We start from the raw sequence: 21,039 nt of genomic DNA, 5'->3' as shown, positions 1-21,039 counted from the left end.
ATTTGAGTATCTGTTCTTGTATAGTCTCCCTTTGTGAGCTATAGACCCATTTCTTGCTTTAGTTATCTAATAGGGGCTGGGGTGTAACTCAGTGGCAGAGAACTTGCCTAGCATAGGTGGGGCCCCAGGTTATGTCCAAGCACTGCAAAAAAACAATTTATATCTAACAGGCATCTTATTATTAGTAGTACTGGGGCATTGAACCCAGGAGCTCTCTACTACAGAGTTATACACCCAGCCCTTTTTAGTTTTTATTTTGAGACTAAATTGCCCAGGCTGGATTAGAACCTGTGATCCTCCTGCCTTAGCTCTCCAAGTCTGTGGGATTACAGGTGTGCGCCATTGCGCCCAGCCAGGCATCTTAAATGTAATAGTCTCAGGGAGGAAACCCTTGACCCCACTGTCTCCACGTGATCTCTTGGTAGACTTCCTTACCTCACTAAATGGCCTCACCCCTTTTTCTTGTAGCACTGTTGTAACCTTCAAACTGGCCAGCCAACATTCAGGCTTGGTCTTCCATAAAAAATGGTAATTAAATTATGTCATGTCCCCCACTCCAAACCATCCTGTGCTTTCCCACTGCTCTTTTGAGTAAAATCTGGTCTCGTCCCGTGGCCATCAAGGTGGGTGTGACATGAGCCCCTCTCCCGTTATCCCAGCTCACGGCCTCCACTCCTCCACTCCCTTCCTGGCTCTGGTGTTCCTCTCAGACCCTTGCACTTACTATTTCTACTGCCCCAAACACTTCTCCCTGGTGCTCACCTCCTTCTCCTCTTGACTCAGGTCTTTTGTCACCTTGTCAGCAGGCTCTTCTGAGAGCACCTGTCTGAAGTAGCTTTTTCCCTCTTCCACATCGGTTACATCCATTACCTGATTTATGCTCTTCCTTCTCCTCATTCATTTGTACCTTGAACACGGGGCTCCGGAGTGACCTCATCTTTTCCCTCAGTGGTCAGCACCCTCACCCTCAGTGCAGCCTGTGTTGACTTTCCATAAATATCTGCTCTAAAAGTCATCTAAATATAGGTGCATGTGTAAGCACATGTGTGTTTATAATAAAGTCTGTGTTTGCTTTCATTACTTTCATGTTTAATAGACACAAATACATGCGTGTGTGTGTGTGTGTGTATTTACCTAAATGGAATCAGCATCACCATCCACCCCATCAGTAGATGAGTACATTGTTCCTCAGGTGCCACTTCAGTTCTAGCAGTGTCTAACGCTGCCTGTAAGGGCTGTTATCACATCAAAAGTTGTTTGTTGAGCCTGGCAAAGTAATAACCGTGGGCGTGTTTTTTCTTTTATTCAGAAGACTAATGGCTGCTCCTTCCCCCTGTACATCCTAATGAGAACAATTAAATAGCCATTAGGAGGAGAACAGACATGTGAACAAAAGGCTGATGTCTTGATCTCACGGATGTGCCTGTTTGCAGGGGGAGGGATGGGCTAGGAGGAGTTGTAGGTGACTTGAAGAGTTTATTGACCTGGGTGACTGTTAAGAACACACATGGGCTCAGGGCTCTCTGGTCTCCTAGTGGAGGGTGGCTTCCAACAGGCATGGACTTTTATTATGGAGAGAGAGTTTGGGAGAATAACCTATTATTTCTTTGATTTGTAAAACCTTGCCTTTTAAAAGTCTTCTGAATTCTATTCAAACCTGATCTGTGGCCTCAACTATTAGCAAATATATCTTTAGTAGAGTTGAACAAAGCAAAAGAGGAAAAACAAAGCTGGGCTCCAGTGAAATGACCAAACTCACTCTCAAGAGCCTGACTAATGGCAGGTCTGTCCTTTAACTTCCTCTTTGTTTTGCCAATCTTGCAGAAACCTGTCGAGCAACCGCCTCACCACACTCTCATGGCAGCTCTTCCAGACGCTGAGTCTTCGGGAACTGTAAGTTCGGTTTTGAGACTGTGCAGGCGGTGAAGTGGTGATACTGGTTGGGTGGGGAGAAGCGTCACGCACCGGGAGCTACAGAAGGCTGTGTGTACACCTGAGAGGGCTGCTGGTGGGATCATGTAGAGAGTTCAGGGAGAGCCAACTCAGGAAGCCCCCACCCCTGGTGCTCCATTTCTCATGCCCTGAGCATAATCCATTTCAGAAGACAGAATCTCATTTCCTATCAGGATTTAGTTTTATGATCTACAGGTGATTAGTAATAATAGCTTTAGTATCAATGATAATAGAGCATCAATTCATAGTAAATAACATTTGTGATGCATAACTTTATGAATTATCAGGTACACTTTCATTAACGTGACCTTAGATTGAGCATCACGAGAATCATAGGAGGTAGGTGTTATTCTCTGCCGGTCATGGGTGAGAATGCTGATCCCTAGAGATGCATCCAAGGTTTAACCTCGATTGCATTGCATAAGGACCGGCCCAGGACTTGAGCCCCGGTGGGGTGGCCTGACTTCAGAATGCACCTCCTTTCCACCACTCATGATCTCCCAACAGCTTATTTAGGCACCCCGGGAGCGGGCAGCTCAGCCTTGCTGCATCCCAGAGCTGATCAGTGCAGCCTGTCACAGGCCAGCCATTTTGTGCACACAAATGTTGGCTTGATGAGTGAAAATTCGTGACCACTGCTGGAAAAAATAACTCATGTTGATGTGTGAGTCATCAGGGTCATCTCTGTGCATGAAGGACAGCATATTATGTTAAGGGAATAAATCAAGGAATAAATTGAAGAGGAATTGAGGCATGGATGAAGTTAGGGGGTCAGAGTTCCAGACACACCACTCATGTTTTCCCATTTACTTGGTGACTCAGACCCAAATTCACAGAATGCGGATTGCTTTACTGTCTTTACCAAGCAGCAATGACCTTGGACTTCTGCCTAGGCTCTTGGTTTTTCAACTTGTTCTCACTGGCGAGACCTGAGCTCATGGATGAGACCTCCTGGCAGGAAGGAGAATATTTACGTCCAGTGTCCCAAGAGCCTTTCATCCCATGACAATTTTGTGGACTGTCCTTGTCTTCATGGGCCTACCTGAACATATGGTGCTTCAAAAGGCATAGGATGTACAGAGGTTGTCTCTTTAAAAGTGTGGAACTGGGTGCTCTGACACTTGCCTGTAATCCTAGCTATTCAAGAGGCTGAGACAGGAGCATTGCAAGTTTGAGATCAGCCTCTTCAACTTAGTGCAATCTTGTCTTAATACGAAAATGATAAATAAAAAGGGCTAGGGATGTGGCTCAGTGATAGAGCACCTCAGTTCAATCCTCAGTACTTAAAAAAAAAAAAGAGTGTTGCAGGTTTAGGACAATGTGCTGTGAGTTGCCTTCCTCTCTTAGAACTGTGCCCCTCCCACCTCTGGTGGAGGTAGCATAGACATGGTGATCAGAGTCCTTGGTCTCCTCTGGCAGAGCTCTAGATGGACACCAATAAAACTCCTACTCAAGCTGAGAGAGAAGTAAATAAACAACAACAACAACAACAAAAAAAATAGACCACATCACAGACACAGAGATGCCAGACTGTTATACTCCATGTAACAAATTCATTCACATCTTTGTAGGTGGAAAAGATCTCAGAGGTGAATTAACATGACTACCACTGACACTGATTTCTGGGGCTCTTCCTCCAAGCCAAGCAGTAATCTGTTAAATTATGCATATTATTTAATTTAATCCTTATAAGAATTCTGTATGGTAGGAATAACTACTATCACTTAACATTTGAGAACACTGACATGCTTAGCAAGGTTAAGTATCTTGTTCAAGGTCATCCAGTAAAAAAGAGGTAGAGTGTAGACTCAAAGTTTTGACCCCTGTGCTCTATGATCTCCCAGCTTTATTCGATCTGTTTCCAACGCAAGACTCTTCCATATGCTAATTTTCAAAAAGTGCATGGTTGTGGATCTTTCCTAAGTTGCCCTTGAGCTGATGGGGGGCTCAGGGGGCTCTCTTTCCTGGGAGCCTTGAATCTAGTTATCCAGTGATGCCTATCCCTTTGTCTAGGGGAGGCCAGGGACAGTGTCCCTCTGGGGGGACATCTGGAGTCTGCTGTTGGCTGAATTATTGAGAAAATGTTCAGAGCTCTTTCTAAGAAATCGTTGGATATGAAATCAATGGTGTGGTGCCCTGGTGACCTGTTTTGTGGAGATTTAGAAACAGTTGTTGCGTGGATATATATTTAAAGAAAATGTCAGATTTCTCCCAGAGGATCATGGGATTCTGCATTCATCTTTGCCTGGGATCAATACTCCTGTGAGCTGGATGTAACTTATGGGGGAATGAAGACATTCCTTCCAGTGGGAGTCAGCATGTGAGTGCCACCGTGTCCATGGGGCATTTTATTCCTGTCATATTGTTAAATAAGGAAAAATCATATTGGAGGATAAAGAAGCCCCCCATCCAAGGAGCTATTGCCCTGGTTGGGGTCTATTTTTTGAGGAAGAATTGAATGTTGAGAGTGGAAAATTTATCTTTTTGGCTGGAGGAGGCCGTGCATTGGCTCTTAGCTTTGGCTGTGATTAAAATCCAAACAATCCCCCTTCCTGGCAAACAGAAGAGAGGGTAGTACTTTCTTGTCCGACTTCTTGATTAGTCCACATGGCACCATCTGCCACGAGCCATGTTGCCTGCCAGGGTCTGCTCGATGCCTCCTGAGGCCTGGGGTGTGTAGATGGGTTGGTGTTTTCAGGAAGAAACCATTTTGGCTTTGGGGGACAGAGGGCTCAGCATGTGCTGTGGCAGCCAGGAAAGTCTTCAGCCACAAGAGCGAGGCTTCAGTGATGGTCTGCAGCTACAGAAGGACAAGCAGATCCTTGGCAATTTCTTAGCATATTTATTTCTTTCACAGAGGGTCTCTGGAGGAGCTCTGCTGTGCCCCCAACCAGCCTCTTCCTTGCTTGACAATTTGATGTGTTGAGCCTTTCTACTGAAAAGACTGAGTGTCTACTGCCCAGGGTCCTACTTCCAGTGGGCTATGAGAAGGAAGAGGCACATATTAAGCACCTAAGGTGTACAAAGTTCCATCTCATCCTTGGAACAAATCCACAAAGGCAGTATCAGTGTAGCCAGTTTTACAAATGAGGGATTTGAGGCTGCCCAAGTTGAACAGGCATCCCAGGATCACAGAGCTGGTACATGGTAATCTAGGAATTAGTGTTATGATTTCTGGAATTATCACCATCTGGGACAGCTGTTTCCAAAGAACCATGCTCTTTCCCTTACCCACTCAGCAACATGTCCAGTGTGCTCAGGGTCTTTCCATAAGCCTCTTTAAGATGACAGCCTCCCCTCTGAGTGACATCACAGGGTGGCCATCTTGCCATATACCAAGATCCTGCCTTTACTTTCTGTCACCTACTTTTGGGAGACAAGGCATGGTCTTAGGGAGCATCTGGCATATAGCCTCTCACCAGTCCAGGTGGGGTTCCCCTCTCTCTCTCTCTCTCTCTCTTTTTTTCTTTTGGTGGTTCTGGGTATTGAACCCAGGGCCTTGTGCATGCAAGCCAAGCACTCTACCAACTGAGCTATATCCCCAGCCCCAGGTGGGGTTCCTCTCGTGGAGCCAAATGGGGGCATCTTTCAAGACTTGCTTTGGAGCAGCCAACACTGTTTCCGGCTTTAAAGGAATTCAGCTTGGGATGGCGCTGTGCTCTCAGAAGCTTCTGGTTATGGCAAGATGGTTTTTCTCTCCTGACAGAGAAGATTGGAACTGTTTGTCTAAAAATCAGAGCAAGAATTGGACAGATTGTCTTAGAGATAAAGAATGAATTAGAAAGAAAAGAAGCTTGGATTCTGAATCCCATGATACCATCTAGGCAATGGCAGAGGCACTGGAGGATATCAACCCACAGCACGGAAACCCTCCAGAAATACCCTGAGGACCGTTAATGCATCTTCTCTTAATACCCTGCACGCACAGAGCAGACATGATTAAAATAGATTGGAATATTTCATTTTCTTAAAGCAAAGTGATAATTACCTCTGGTATGATTTGCAGATTTAATCGACTTGGTAAAATATTAACTCAGTATCAGCGATGAGTTTGGGCTTATTCTGGCACGTTCCTTTTCCCTTTTTTGGCCATAACCACTTTGAAGAAGTCACTAAACAATCACATTAATAACAGTATTGCTATAATAGCAATTTCTGCTTTATTATAGCCCCCTTGTAATTCACGGAGCATGTGAATGTAATTCTCTCAATAACTCTATAGAGAAGGAATGTTAAATACAATCATCACCGTCTTACAGATGTTAAGACTGAGTTTTGGAGAATTAAGTTACTCACACTCTTAGTTTCCTAGGGTGACCATAACAAATGACTTCAAACTTGGTGCTTTACAAAAACAGAAAATTATTATTTCAGTGTTCTGGAGGCCAGCAGTCTGAAGTCAGGGTGTCAGCAGAGCCACCCTCTCTTCAAAGTCTTTAGGGGAGAATTCTTCTCTGCCTTGCCCAGCCTCTGGTGCTCCTGGAACTCTTTGCCTACTGCATTTATTTGGTCTCCGACTCCATCTCACATGGCTAACATCCCCATCTCCTTGTCTGTCATCTCCCTCTCTGGGCTGGGAGTTCAGTGTCCACCAGAAATCCAGAGCCACCTCATCCTTTGATCTTTAACTTGATCACATCTGCAAAGGCTGAATTTCCAAAGAAAGTCACATTCACAGGGACTAGGGTTAGGACCTGGACAAATCTTTTTAGAGGACATAATTCAACCCATTGTATTTGCTCAAAGTGACACAGCTGATGACCAACTCAGATCTTCTGTCTGTGTACTTTTTCTGCCATCTGATTGTTGTTACCTTGAGGAGGCCTACACTGTGTGACAATGGTGCTGCCCTTACCGATTGGGTACCCTCCCCATTTTCCACCACCTGGCCCCAGGATTGCCATTAGCAGTGCTAATACTTTGGAAGGGAGAAGCAAATTTCCCAAGCAATCATGGGGAAATCAGTGTTTTCTGAACACCCAGTCCTGGCCTCAGCTCTGCTGCAAAGTGCTTGTGTACTCATGTCCATCTGGATGGGGCTGAGTTAAAGGGTGGGAAGCCCCCAGGTGCTGTGATCAGGTCCCGGGACCATCTGTAGTGTTCACAGGGTCACCCACATTGCTAATGGAATGCAGAGAGCCATGCTATAGGTTCTGCAGATCTGCCTCTGAATCCCTGGCTAAAGAAGTCTCCACTCCATGCCTGGTTTGATGGGAAAAGAGCACCAGAATGGACAGCACCATTTAGATCCAGGGCATGCGCATCTCTTCTTGCCCACCTCACTGTGCAGATTCTTCTTAGGATATAAAAATGACTGCGGATTGGCTCAGTGGGATGCCCAGGGTGCCACTGTTTTAGGACTCAAAATGCTTTGTGCTAGGTATGAGTTTTGTTCTCTAAGAGGAAAATCTAAGCCAGGTACAGTGACACAGTCCTGTAATCCCAACTGCTTGAGAGGCTGAGGCAGGACGATTGCCAGTTCAAGGCCAGTGGGGGCAATTTAGTGACACAGTGTCTCCAAACAAACAAAGAAAAAAAAAAAAACAAGGATTGGGGAAGTAGCTCAGGGTTAGAGCACCCTGAGTTCAATCCCCAGTACCACATTAAAAAAATAAATAAATAAAACAGGAAAGTCCAGAAAGACGAGGAAGAGGCTCCCATAATTCTTTTGCAGTTTCTAGGAGACTCTGGATTATAGTGAAGGACCAGATCTCAAAGTCCAGCCTTTCAGCTGGACCAGATCCTGTAAGAGGGCCCTGGAGGGAAAGAATGGAAGAAAACAAGGGCCATTACTGAGCCTGTCCCTGGCAGCAGCCTTGGCACATCCCAAACATCTCACCGAATTCTCCTGCCAGCCTCAGGACACTTGACATGTGGGATGCCCAGGGTGCCACTGTGTACTCATGTCTACCTTGGGAGCCACTGAGAAGTCGGGACGTGTTGCAGCGCAGGCTCCCACAAGAGGCAGGACTGCAGCAGGCGCTGCTGGGGCTGGAGGCGTCACTGCCAAGCCCCTCGCTTGTCTGGTCTTTTCAACCCAGGTGGATAATTTGTATTTTTACACCTACTTAATAATGAATGACCACATCTTGTCAAGTGAGCAGCTGGGAAAAACAAGGCTGACCTGGTTCAATTTGCACATATTCAAGCATCTGGAGCCTTCGTGTCATCCAGCCGGGCAGCCAGGCTCTCTGCAGCCCTGCAGTGGGCATCCAAGCCACTCCAGCTCCTCAGGTCTCTGTTTGCACACGTACCAGGTGGCACATTTGACTTTCTGCTTTCTTAAGGAAGCCACTAGACCTCCCCTTCCTCCCTGAGCTTCCTCCCTGTGAGGGTTGATTAAAAGAATTTGTGTAAGACTTTTGGTAGAGCTGGACACAGTGGCACATAGCTGTAATTCCAGAGACTCAGGAGACTGAGGCAGGAGGACTGCAAGTTCAAAGCCAGCCTCAGCAACGTGGCAAGGCCCTAAGCAACTTAGCAAGACCCTGCAACACAATAAAAAATAAAAAAAGAGTGGGGGGATATGACTCAGTGGTTAAAACCCCTGGTTCAATCTCTGATATTAAAAAAAAAAAAAACAACAACAAAAAAAGAGAAGACTTTTGGTATAGCACTGGCCCTATTCCACCTGTGATCCATTGTTATCCATAATTTCTATTATTTCTCTGTCACTTTATTCCTACTTTGTCTTTCTTCTTTATTCCTGTTCTAGCATTTTGCTTACCCCTAAAGCAAACACTTCCAAGGCTACTTCTTCTCTCCTCCTCCTGTTCCTTTTCCTCTTCTTCCTCTTCCCCCTGTTTCCCCCATAGCCCTTCTCCTTCTCCTTTTTTTGTTTTTGTGATACTGGGGATTGAACCCATGAATGCTTTTCCATTGAGCTACATCCCCAGCCCTTTTTATTGTTCTTTTGAGATAGGGTCTTGCTAAGTTGCTGCGGCTCACCTCCAACTGGCAATCCTCCTGCCTCAGCCTCCCTAGTCACAGGCATGTGCCACTGGGTCTGGCTCATCCTTCCTTTACCTCCCCAAGGGACTGGTGATCACCCCCACCTCCCCATTCCTAATAGTTCTCATCTCCTCTTTTCCACTGATTCCTTCTCTTCTGCTTCCAACCAAAGACAGTTCTCCTCACCATTGACTTCCTGTCCCCTGGAGCTTAAAATCTCGTATTCTACTTTTCCTTTTCTTCTTCCTCCCAACTAAGTGTCAGATGGTGCCTCGACTTCCTTTGGATGTTTGTGGGATCCACCCTTCCCTCTCCCCAGTTTCTGCCACTTACTCTTGGCCCTTATTTACTGGGTGACAGTTCCCACCTGGTGATCCCAGGATCGCCTGGGGCCTCTCAAGACCCCTTCAGGGAGAATGCAAGGTCCGATCTATCCTAACAACACTGGCACATCATTGACCTTTCTCTTATTATCCCAGGAGGGTACAGTGGCGTTTCTCAGTGACTGAATGACATGGGATGACCTCATTGCCATGAACTTGTGCTAATATATTCTGCTGTTTTAAATTGTTCTCCGTTTTATTTTCCAATATGGTAAATAGCGAGAAATGTAACCCACATGAAAGAGCTGTTTGAGGTCTTCAGAAAAATTTTAAGTCAATAGGGAGTTCTGAGACCAAAAGTTTGAGAATGATGAGCTGGGCCCTACTAGACTGCAGGATGCCCGGGTGTGAGTTAGAAAGATGCCCCCTCTGGGCGAACACAGCCCCATTTCAGAGCACAGGGTCTGGATTTCATTCCCTCTTCATTGCTTTGTTTGGATTCTTTGAGAAATGCACAAACTACCCAACGGTACATGGTGACCTGTGTTTATGAGATATCCTATGTCTCAGCCCACCTCCTCTCTGGTTTATTGTGTACAGTCTCGCTGGCTTGCTCTTTTATAGGGTTACTTTATTTATTTGTCCTCTAGTTCTAAGGGCCTTGTTGGTTTCCCACTGTCTCCTGGATACATTCTGGATGTACCTGGATGCATGCTTCCTGATGTGGGTGGAATTCCTCCACCACCTGGCTTCCATTCCCCCTTCCAGCTTTATTTCCCAGTGCTCCTTGGCTAAGTCTCGCTTTCCTGTCCACATCCTCACCAGCAATATTCCCTCTGCCTTCACGGCTTCCCTCCAGCCCTCCCCGCCCCTGGTCTCTACCTCCGGGAGCTCCTGAAGTCAGGGTCCTCTCTTACTCCTCTTGGCAGCTGCATTCAGTCCTGCCATGCTCTGTATTGGGTAGGTGGGGTGGCCAGGGCATGGGTTTTGGAGTTCGACAGACTGCGGTTTGAGACAGCTCTTCCATACCAGCAGAGGGGCTGTGACAGGTGACTTACCCACTCCAAACATTAGACAGGCACTCTCTTCTGTCTGGGGGTGATCCTGGCCATCTCCTAGAAGATGTGAGAAGCAGAAGTTCAGTAAAGGCGGCTAATTCCCTTTCCTTTTCTGCCCCCCACCCCTGAGAGAGTGCCCTGTGCAGAGAGAAGTCATGGACATTTTTAGGTGAAGAGGACACTGTCCTGTAGGGGTATTTGTCTTCTACCTGAAGTGTCCTGGTGCCTTCAAAACACTGATTCGTCTCCCCAGGGGCCTCACTTTCCCCTGAAATCTGATTAATGCTGATGCATGCTTAACTATTTTGGAATTTGCCAGTTGTCAAAAATAACCAGGGTTTTAGTGCAGTGACCCAAGTGCCCTCCCTCTGGGCACCAACAGATTGATCCCCTTCACAGTCCAGAGAATCATATTCTTCATAATGATCAGATTTGCCGGGTGCTCTTTACTTTAAGAGTTTTGGGATTGATTAATGCCGTTCATTTTCCTAATAACCCCGTGGAGGAGGATGTGACTTTCTCCAAGTCACAAGGCAAATCATGGAGAGGAAGGACTTTGAACTTGACCCTTCCCCCATCAGACATTCTTCTTCACTGGGCCGAGTGCAGGAACTGTCTCGTTGGTCTCTGTATTAACAGCACTCAACCCACAGGCAGATCTGGAACAGGTGCTTATTAACGAGTCATTGAATTCATGAAGAAATAAAGCTGGTCCCAAGATGGGCTTTGAGTATATCTTGGAAATAGCTAACCACCTATTCCCTCAGGGAAAAGTTCTCTTTATCTCTCCTTTTATTCACAAGAATTTATGTGTGAAGCTCCATTTTAGGTACTGCATGCATACATCAGTGAACAAAACAGACTGCATCTGTGATCTTGATGTCACTTAATTTTTCTTTGGGGAGATAGAAACACACACACACACACACACACATACACACACAATGAAATAAATATTTAAAGGGATGCTGGGTGATGGTAAATTCTAGAAAGAAGAACACAGCAGGGCCAGGGCCTGGGCATTATCATCACAGGGGTTGGCAGTGGTTTTTGTACAGAGGGTGGTCGTAGAAAGTTCTATGATTCCTCAAAGTGAGGGAGTGAGGTTAGAGCTTGGCAGGCTGAGGTGACAGCAAGGACAAAGTTCATGAGGTGGGAATGACCCAGTCATGCATGCTAGTGAACTTGGCAATGGCAAGTTTGGGGTGAATAGAGAGGAGAGGGAAAGACAGGTAGGAGGTAACATGAGAAAGATGATGGAGATGGTGCAGGCTACTCGGGGTTTTGTCTTTGACTTTCACTGAGATGGGAAGCCATGGGAGGGTTTTGAGAATAGGAGCATCCCATCCTGATGCATTTTAAAGGATCTTTTTTTTTTTTCTTCTTTTAGGTGCATTAAGTGAGATGGGTGTCATTTGTTAGAAAAAAATGAGTTTATTAGTTTTAAAACTAAATAAATTCATGGACTTATAAGTTGTATTCTTCTGTCTTTTCTTTCTTCTTTCATGAGCTGGCTTAATTCCTTCTCTCCCTGATCCCCAAAGAGCTGGTGGGGGCCCTGTGGGCCTCAGCGCTGGGAGGGAGCTGGGCCATCTTCGGTTCAGGGGTTCCTTCCCGTCTCTTCTTGCCCACAGGAGACTGGAGCAGAACTTCTTCAACTGCAGCTGCGACATCCGCTGGATGCAGCTGTGGCAGGAGCAGGGGGAGGCCAGGCTCAACAGCCAGAATCTCTACTGCATCAACGCCGACGGCTCACAGCTCCCCCTCTTCCGCATGAACATCAGTCAGTGTGGTGAGTGAGAGCCTGGCCCCAGCCCCCGCTCCTGGAGGCACTCCTGGGTCCCCCCCCACCAAGGGGCTGGACCTTGACCTGGCATGCCAGGGCCTTCTTCCAGCCTTGACCTCTGCAGTCAGGTGCAGATCCGACTAGCCTTCTCCCTCCTTGGTCATTCCCATTCCTGAGCCCGCCAGGGAAGGTTGGTTATGGGAATGCAGACAGGAGTTCTGTGCCCCCCTTTTCTCATCAGACCAGAATGCCCTTTCTTGTCAACCATATCTGAAGGTGCATGTCTCAAAGTGTGGTGTCCAGACTGCCTCTATTGGAAGTTTCTAAGGTGCTTTGAGAAAAGCCAATTTCTGGGCCCAACCACAGACCTTTGAGTTCACAATGTCTAGGGATGGGTCCCAGAAATCTGAATTTCTAGATGGTTCCCTGTGGTGACCAAGCACACAAATTGTGTGAGTCGCACTTCCCTAAGTAGAACGGAGCCATTGGGTTTAGTTGTTAAAATGCATTCCTTGGGCAGCTGCCCCATCCATGCCCTGATGAGGGGAGCAACAACTGTATGGGCTTCAACTCTGAGCTCTGATGTCTACTGGGAAGGGGGTGTAAAGCATCTGGAGTTTGGGGAAGGTCTTCCAAGAACTCAAACAAATTGTGTTGGTGTTGTTGTTGGTCAAGGCAAAAAGTGCCATTATCAGCCCCATGGAGAGAGCTTCTTTTGGGGGTCTTCACCTGTCTTGTCACTCCATCTGTTACCTGCTTTGCTCCTAGACCTTCCTGAGATCAGCGTGAGCCATGTCAACCTTACTGTTCGAGAGGGTGACAATGCTGTCATCACTTGCAATGGCTCTGGATCACCCTTGCCTGATGTGGACTGGATAGTCACAGGGCTGCAGTCCATCAACACCCACCAGGTAGGCATCCTGGCATCAGCACCCATTGGGGTGCTAAGGAGTGGTCACCTGTTAGTCATAAAGAGGGAAAGTTTGTGGTTCTGTCATTATAGGAAGAAATGTGGACTTGGATTCCATCTAGCTGAAATATTTTCTAGCCATTTTGACCTTATGCATACTATCAACCTCTGGGTACCTTAGTTTCTTCATCTGTGAAATGGGTATAATGCTAATATTCAAAACATTACATTAATGGGAGGACGGTTATTGACCATGAAGAGCTTGACATTTGGTCAGTGTTCTTTAACTAGTATATCTTCCCCACCTGTTGTGCCTTCCTCTAGAATCCAGAAGGTGTCCAGGGTTAGGGAGGAGAATGTCCTTGTAGAAACTGAGTTTTGTCTTCTTATTTGGGTTTTCAGACAAATCTGAATTGGACTAATGTACATGCCATCAACTTGACACTGGTGAATGTGACGAGCGAGGACAATGGCTTCACCCTGACATGCATTGCGGAGAATGTGGTGGGCATGAGCAATGCCAGTGTTGCCCTCACTGTCTACTGTAAGTACAGGCAGGATGGCTGGGTACTAAGAGGATGCTGGTGCAGAGTCTGGGGAGAGGCAGAGACATTGCTAGAACTGAGTGAGAGCAGTGACCCTGGGCTACCATTACAAGCAGAAAAGCTTTCATAGGGCAGGACTGAGAAGTAATTGCTTGAATGCAGGCTGCAATGGCACACACTAGTCATTCCAGAAATGTGGGAGGCTGAGGTAGGAGGATCACAAGTTTGAGGCCAGCCTCAACAACTCAGTGAGGCTCTAAGCAACTTAGCGAGACTCTATCTCAAAATAAAAAATAAAAAGGGCTGGGGATGTAGCTCAATGATAGAGTCTCTGGGTTCAATCCCCAACACCAACAATAAATAAAATGAAAAAAGTTCTTATATAGTAAACTCAAGAAAGGGTATCCTTGCCCTCAGAAGATGCTGTGCTTCCAGTTCAACTACATCTTCAGGACACTCCTGAGCTGGCCTTTTCTATCCGTGGTTGAACCCCTAAAAATGCCCTGAGAGGGAATCGTGCAGTTCAGATAGAGCCAGGAAGCCTGGATGGGGGGCGGTGGGATTCTGCTTCTCTCTGTCTTTTCAGAGCTGGGTGGGGGAGAACGGGGATCCCATCTCTGCTGCTGGAAGGCTGCTCTGGGACCCAGGAGTCCCGCTGTCCAGGATTTCAGCTGGCCTCTTCCCCCCACAGACCCCCCACGCGTGGTGAGCCTGGAGGAGCCTGAGCTGCGTCTGGAGCATTGCATCGAGTTCGTGGTGCGCGGGAACCCGCCACCAACGCTGCACTGGCTGCACAACGGGCAGCCGCTGCGGGAGTCCAAGATCATCCACGTGGAGTACTACCAGGAAGGCGAGGTCTCTGAGGGCTGCCTGCTCTTCAACAAGCCCACTCACTACAACAACGGCAACTACACCCTTATTGCTAAAAACCCCCTGGGCACGGCCAACCAGACCATCAATGGACACTTCCTCAAGGAGCCCTTTCCAGGTGAGGGCAGCCCAGCTGGCCCTGAGGTGCACAGGTTCCCTCTGGGAGTTGGGGGTGGGGGTGGTAGTTTGAGAGGAGAAGAGTCACTCATCTTCGTATAGTTATCGCAGGTAACCAAACACACTGGGGCACCGGTAGCACCCTCTGCGTTTTATATAAGCTAAGATGAAGTCTCTATTTTCCAAAACCTCTCCGAGCAAAATCTAAGACATCTCAGAAATACACGATTGTCCATCTAAGAGCATACTGTGTTACAGCAGAGAGAGAGCAGGACTTCAGAGATGGTCAATAATGGTGGAGAATTTCCCCCCAGCCCTTTATTTGTTGGGAGATCCTGGACCTGGTAGTTTTCTAATCCTTGATTTCCTCAACTATGAAATGGGCATGATGATACTGCTCCTGTAAGGGTCTTGTGGCTTTTATTGTTGTATTATTTATTTAATTAATTACTTTCTTTGTGATATACTGGGGATTGAACCCAGGGGTGCTTTACTACTGAGCTACATCCTCGGCCCTTTTTATTTTTATTTTTTTGAGGCAGGGTCTTCCTATGTTGTCCAGGGTGGCTTCAAACTTGTAGTCCTTCTACCTTAGCCTCCTGAGTTGCTGGGATTACAGCACATTGCCACCACATCTGGCATTTTGTGGCTTTTAAATGAGTTCAGTTATACAGAGCACATGTCATAGAATTTGGCTCCTCTTTTTGTTTGCTGGTCAGCAGCGCATCTGTTTTCATGAAGGTGACTTCTTGGTCTGTAGCTAGCTACAGGGCCTTAGCTCTGGGAGGCTTATTTATCTCGGGACAAGGGAACTGGGATTAGAGTGAAGCTGGGCAACTGAAGGCCACAAGCAAAGCTAAATTTTTGCCACTGGGGCCCAGGGTTTGAGGGAGCTGTCTTTGCAGAGAGGATTGAGAGCATGTTGATGTTTTAGGTGCTGCATATCTCACGTGGTCTGACATTTCCAGCATCATCTCCAGCAGGCCCTGTAAGAAACCCCAAGACAATTCCTGTTTAGGACCATGCTTGGCTCCTTCAGGGAGAAGGATCCTAGCCTGTATTGTAGAAGTAGACGCTTTCAAATGTGCTCTCAAGGTCATAAAATCAGGCTAGACCCAGTCCTTTGCTCCCCCTGTACCCACCTGATTAGATTGAATTCTGATATTTGAAAGCAGCATCTACACTCCCTGATGCTCCACAAGCTGTAGCAGCCCATCTCCTAGTCCCTGGATGCCCTTATCACCACAGTCAGTAACAAAGACTCCTTAGGCTAGTGGTTCTCAAAGTGCGGTCCCCAGACCAGCAGCCCCAACATCAGCTGGATTAAAATTGAAATTGTCAAACCCCCTTCAGTTCTTCTAAATCAGAAACTCTGGGGCAGGGTCCCACAGCTGTACTTCATCAAGCCCCCAAGTGACTGGGATATCCCTCCTTTGCAATCTGCTGCTGTGGCATTTTGTGGGAATCTGGCTCCAGGAGGGGGGCGAAGGATGGAGCCACACAGAAGCTCAGAGAGAAGGCAGCTCACCTGAGGTGTGTTTCTCAGCCCCATCCACACTCTGCCAGGGCCACGCTGTGTGGAGGTTGCTTGTTTTATGAGACTTTATGTTAAAGGAATCAATGGATGATGAAAAGGTAATGACAGGGAAGAGATGGGCCAGTCATGTCAAGTGACAAGATGTCTAAATGTTCAGAAGAGTAAATTATCTGGGGGAACAGGCAAGGATACCATATAACCCTCTCAAATAAACCTTACGCTGGCTGAGCACTAGATACAAAGCCAGTCTGCAGATCCCTGCTCTTCCCTCCTGACAGGAGGGAGTGGAGAAGATCTTATTTACCATACGTACCTTTCCCTTGCTTCTGGGCAGCGAAGCGTCAAGGTTAAGAATAAGGGCTCTAAAATCAGCCTGATTTAGTTGCACATCCCATCTGTGGTCCTCCCAGACAAGTGGCCTGGGATCTTAGAATGGGGCTTAGTCCATGGTCAGTACTTTATGCTTCTGTTTCTTCATCTGTGAAATGGGAATGATCACAATACCCTCCCACCCCCACCTAAGTTGTCATGAGGATTAAATGAAGTCACAGATGCAAGGGCTCAGCAGTATGTCTGCACAGAGAAAAGACTTAGTTGCTGTTGGCCATTGCTAGATTTATAAAGTGAATTCAGACATTTAGAACCAATTGTCAATCTCTGGTGGATCCAGTAAGTCCTAGCTGGGCATGGTGGTGAATGCCTGTAATCCCATATACTTCGGGAGGCTGAGGCAGGAGGATCACAAATTCCAGGCCAGCCTGAGCAACTTAGTGAGACTGTCTTGGAAAAACAAATAAATAATAAAGGGTTGGACATTAGCTCTGTGGTAGAGCACTTCTAGGTTCAGTGTCCAGTACTGTAAAATCAAAACCAACAACAACAAAAATATAAAACAAAAAACATATGCATAAAATCAAAACCAAAAAAACTAGCAGATTCTAATAGACTTCAGGCAGTCTAGGGTGATGGTTATGCAGCCACCTGCTAGGGTTCAAACTCACTCCATCACTCCTTAGCTGTGTGACTTCAGGCAAATTACTTGTCTCTGCGCTTCTCCCTCTAAGCTTGTGGTGCAGATGAATCCTTGACTTCTCGGGGAGTTAATGTCTGGGCTGTAGAGGGCACGTGCATTCCATTCATTGTGCAGCCCAGTTGGCATTCCTGTGGTGCTTGGCATGCTGGTCCGGTCCTCCTCCTGGCCTATTGATGGGGGTCAGAGTGGAGGAGCCTTCATGGGACCATCCTCTGCTATGTACTTCTGAGTCCCTCCCACAGGTTAGAGAGCAGCCCAAGTCTCCCTCTTCCAGAGGTTCCTGAATGTATAAACACTTCCAGGCTCCAGCAGAAGACTTTAATGTTCATAAGCTGATTTGGAGATTACAGGGTTAAGAGATTCAGCCAAAACATTTGGCTGACATGAGAATGTTCTCTAATAAATGGGAGCCTTATGAGAAATTTGCAAATTAATAGCTTCTGCAAATGGATCTGGCCCCTCTCTCAGCTCAGGCTCTGAAGCCAGGGGCCCATCTCAACCATCCTCCCCTCAAGTCAGGCCAGTTGAGGAGGGAGTGGTGACGTGAAGGGGTATGTTCAGGGGTTTGGAGAAAGTTCTGTTGCTGTCCCCTGTGACAACACAGCAGACAACAAACAAGCCATCAAATGACAGTGTTAATAGGACCTTCTCTGAAGGACTCCATCACACAAAGCATCCCATCCCCACAGGTAGTTAGATACGTAATAGATCTATGGTTACGTGGCCGTTCTGGCTTAGCCAAAGGTCTGGTAAGTAGGAGACCCACAGTGAATGAATAAATGAGTGAATGAATGAATTGCTCTTGTTTTTCAGGGTGTGGCAGGCAGAGGTGTAGTATAATGTAGCATCAGCATCTCTGAGAACTGGTTAGAAATGCAAATTCTTGAGACCCACCCAGACCTATGTATCAGAAATTCTGGGGGTGTTTCTGTTTATTTTTATTTTTTTAGTATTGGGGATTGAACCCAGGGGTACTTACCGCTGCATATCCAGCCGTTTTTTATTTTATATTTCAAGACAGGGTCTTGTGAAGTTGCTGAGGCTGGCCTCCAACATGAAATTCTCCTGCTTCAGCCTCCCAAGTTGCTTGCATCACAGACATGCCCCACCACACCCAGTCCAGCTTGACTTAAATCTTATCACTTGTCCCACTGACATTCTTTTGTCACCTGGGATCCAATTCAGAATTATATCTTGCTTTTATTTCTACTTTACCTTAGTATTTCTAAGCCTGAGACAGTTCCCCAGTCTTTATCGTACACCCTCTTCGCACCATTGTAGAATACTCAATATTTTGTAGACTATATCCCTCAATTTGTATTCATTTCTCATGACTAAATTCAAGTTATGCATTTTTGAAGAACATCACAGAAGTGACGCTCTGCCCTTCTGGTACACTGTATCAGAGAGTGCACAGTGTTTACGTCTTGTCATCAGTGATGTTGACTTTATCATTTGGTCAAGATGGTGTCTACTAGGTTCCTCCATTGCAAAGTTACTCTTTTCCCCTTTGTAAGGATAATGATTTGAAACCACATAAATGGCTTGTTTCTCATTATTCTTTTATGCATTAATTTTAGCATTCATTGATGGTTCTTGCCTGAAACAATTATTACTGTAGTACTTGCCAAATGGTGATTTTTCTATTTCTATCATTCCTTCTCTGTCTACTAGCTGGAATTTTACCATAAGGAAGAGCTTTCCCTTCTTCCCCCATTTATTTATTCAATTACTTGTTGTATCCGTATGGATTTGTAGATATTTTTATAATTTATGTATTCTTTTTCTAGGTTTGTCATAGTAACGTACTGTAGACAGAATGGCTTAAACAACAGAAATGCATTTTCTCACAATTCTGGAGGCTAGAAATCTGGATTTAGTATTGGTAGAGTTGGTTTCTTTTGAGGCCTCTGATCTTTGCTTGTGGGTGCCGTGTTCTCCCTGTCCTCACCTGGCCTCCCTCTGTGCATGTCTGGGTCCTAATCTCCTTTTATCAGGACACCAGTCATGATGAATTAGAGGCCACATTGATGACCTCATTTTATCTCCAGTATCTTCTTAAAATTCAGTCAAATTTTTAAGTATTGGATGTTACAACTTATATATATATCTATTGATGGATCTTTATTTTATTTATTTATTTATATGCAGTGCTGAGAATTGAACCCAGTGCCTCACACATGTAAAACAAGCGTTCTACCACTGAGCCACACCCCAGTCCTGTTACAGCTTTAATACATGGATTTTGGTGGGGAGTGACACAATTCAGTCCATGATAATCCATGGCTTTTACTATTTTTCTACATTTGGCTATTAGAAGCCCCCTTCTCAGCTCTCTCTCTAGGTCCCCATTAATCTTCAAGCACTTTTTCACTCTCTAGTACTATAAGCTATTCTAGCCCCATCTTGCGTTTTCTCTATATTGGTCCTGAATCATTCATTTCTTCAAGGAATACTCATTCCTTTCTGTGAAGAAAGGTAGCAGTAGCCCTTCAGATGATTCCATTGCACATTAAAGTTTAAATGTCTCTGGTAGAGTAGTTATAAATCCAGCTCTAATCCCTTCTTAGATGAATGGCATTAATTTATTACTTAATCCCTATAACCCGTTCCCTGATTGTTTAAGTGGAGATGTTGCCTCCTACCTCCAAGGATGTAAGGACTGAGTGATATGTTACCTAGAATGCTTAGCACAGCCTCTGGCTCATAATCAATGCCCAGTTTAGGATTAGCTTTCATTATTTGGTAAGCTACTTCTATAGGCCAATGCTCAAATAAATAACTGTCTCCATCTGAAGGATGGGCAGATTCTAGAGAATGGAATCTAGATGGGAATCTAGAGGGACTCCCAACTTCTCAGTGACCTACTAGAATCAACTGCACTTATCAATTTCAACTTGAGATCACAGTTGGCCCCACTCTGCCACACCATGGCCAGCACTCTGGATCCTGAAGGAGGAAGGGTCATAGGTGAGATAGTGGATCAGGGTTAAATCCCCATCTCATAATGAAACCAGTTTGGTTTCTGGTTCCCATGTGGGTCTCCGCCTTTGAAACCAGGAGCTTTACCTCTAATTCCTTCTCCCAGTTGGAGGACCACTCCGTAAAGAGTTGGTGCCATGCTTCGGGCACATATGGTGTGTCAGGAATTTTAGCATGTGTCATTTGTTATGGGAATAGGGGATCATGGGGAGTGGGAGAGGTCACAGCTATCAGTATGATGTGGTGTGCCTATTCTATTTTGTCTTACATTTGCTAACGACCTGTTTGTCCTTTTTTTTTGCAGAGAGCACAGATATCTTTGACTTTGGTAAGTCCGCTTTACCTTTTGCTTTGAAAATGATTTATTCTGATAGTTTTGGTAGCTATGGAATCCAAACAGTCCTCTGTCCTATTTCACATTATTTCCTGCCCCATAGTAGCACTGGGCATCTGAGTGAATTTTGAAAAGGGACTAGAGTGTAGAAGTGCAGTTTTACTTGGACAGTTCCAAGCCCATTTTTTCTTGGGTCATTGCCTCAGTTTTCCCCAGGGAGTTTTCTAAGGTATGGTCATGTTATGGGTCTCCCTACCTAGACAAAAAGGGGATGACTGTACGGTTTTATGTGCCCTGGTATACCCCTCCTCAAAATTTCCATTCTTCTGGCAGAAACCATATGGAACTTATAAACCTACTAATGGTTCTCACTTGCTTCAAGGGCCCAAGAATTTGACCAGAACCCACCCCCAAGTAGAGTTGTGATTTATAAGGCCTCTTAATGAATACATGTGGTCCCCAAATGGAATAATTGAGGCTCAGTATATAAGTGATTTGGTACTAAGGCTAGATAATCCTAAAAGGATTTGAGGTTTTGCCTGTGGGAATAATAGTAGTCATTTCCATTTCTGCCCAGTGTCTGTCCTGTTTAGTGGTACTGTTGGCCATTTGGCACTGATGTAAGTATCATCTATGATTC

General features: G+C 45.9%; 1 protein-coding gene across 4 annotated transcripts in view; it reads left to right on the top strand.

The window, feature by feature from the left end:
- The window catches only part of Ntrk3 (neurotrophic receptor tyrosine kinase 3), a 389,370-nt gene that overhangs the window by 107,994 nt on the left and 260,337 nt on the right, over positions 1-21,039 (top strand). For all 4 annotated transcript variants that reach the window (XM_046436880.2, XM_046436872.2, XM_046436899.1 and 1 more), the window contains exons 4-9: positions 1,825-1,893; positions 11,920-12,077; positions 12,840-12,982; positions 13,384-13,525; positions 14,218-14,514; positions 20,370-20,393. In XM_046436880.2, the coding sequence (XP_046292836.1) occupies positions 1,825-1,893; positions 11,920-12,077; positions 12,840-12,982; positions 13,384-13,525; positions 14,218-14,514; positions 20,370-20,393 (833 nt within the window). The remainder of the gene's footprint in view (positions 1-1,824; positions 1,894-11,919; positions 12,078-12,839; positions 12,983-13,383; positions 13,526-14,217; positions 14,515-20,369; positions 20,394-21,039) is intronic.

Source organism: Marmota monax, unplaced genomic scaffold (assembly GCF_021218885.2).
Source record: "Marmota monax isolate L192 unplaced genomic scaffold, Marmota_monax_Labrador192_F-V1.1 WCK01_AAM20220418_F8-fsc00005, whole genome shotgun sequence".
NCBI lineage: Eukaryota > Metazoa > Chordata > Mammalia > Rodentia > Sciuridae > Marmota > Marmota monax.
This window is presented reverse-complemented; position numbering and strand designations above follow the sequence as displayed.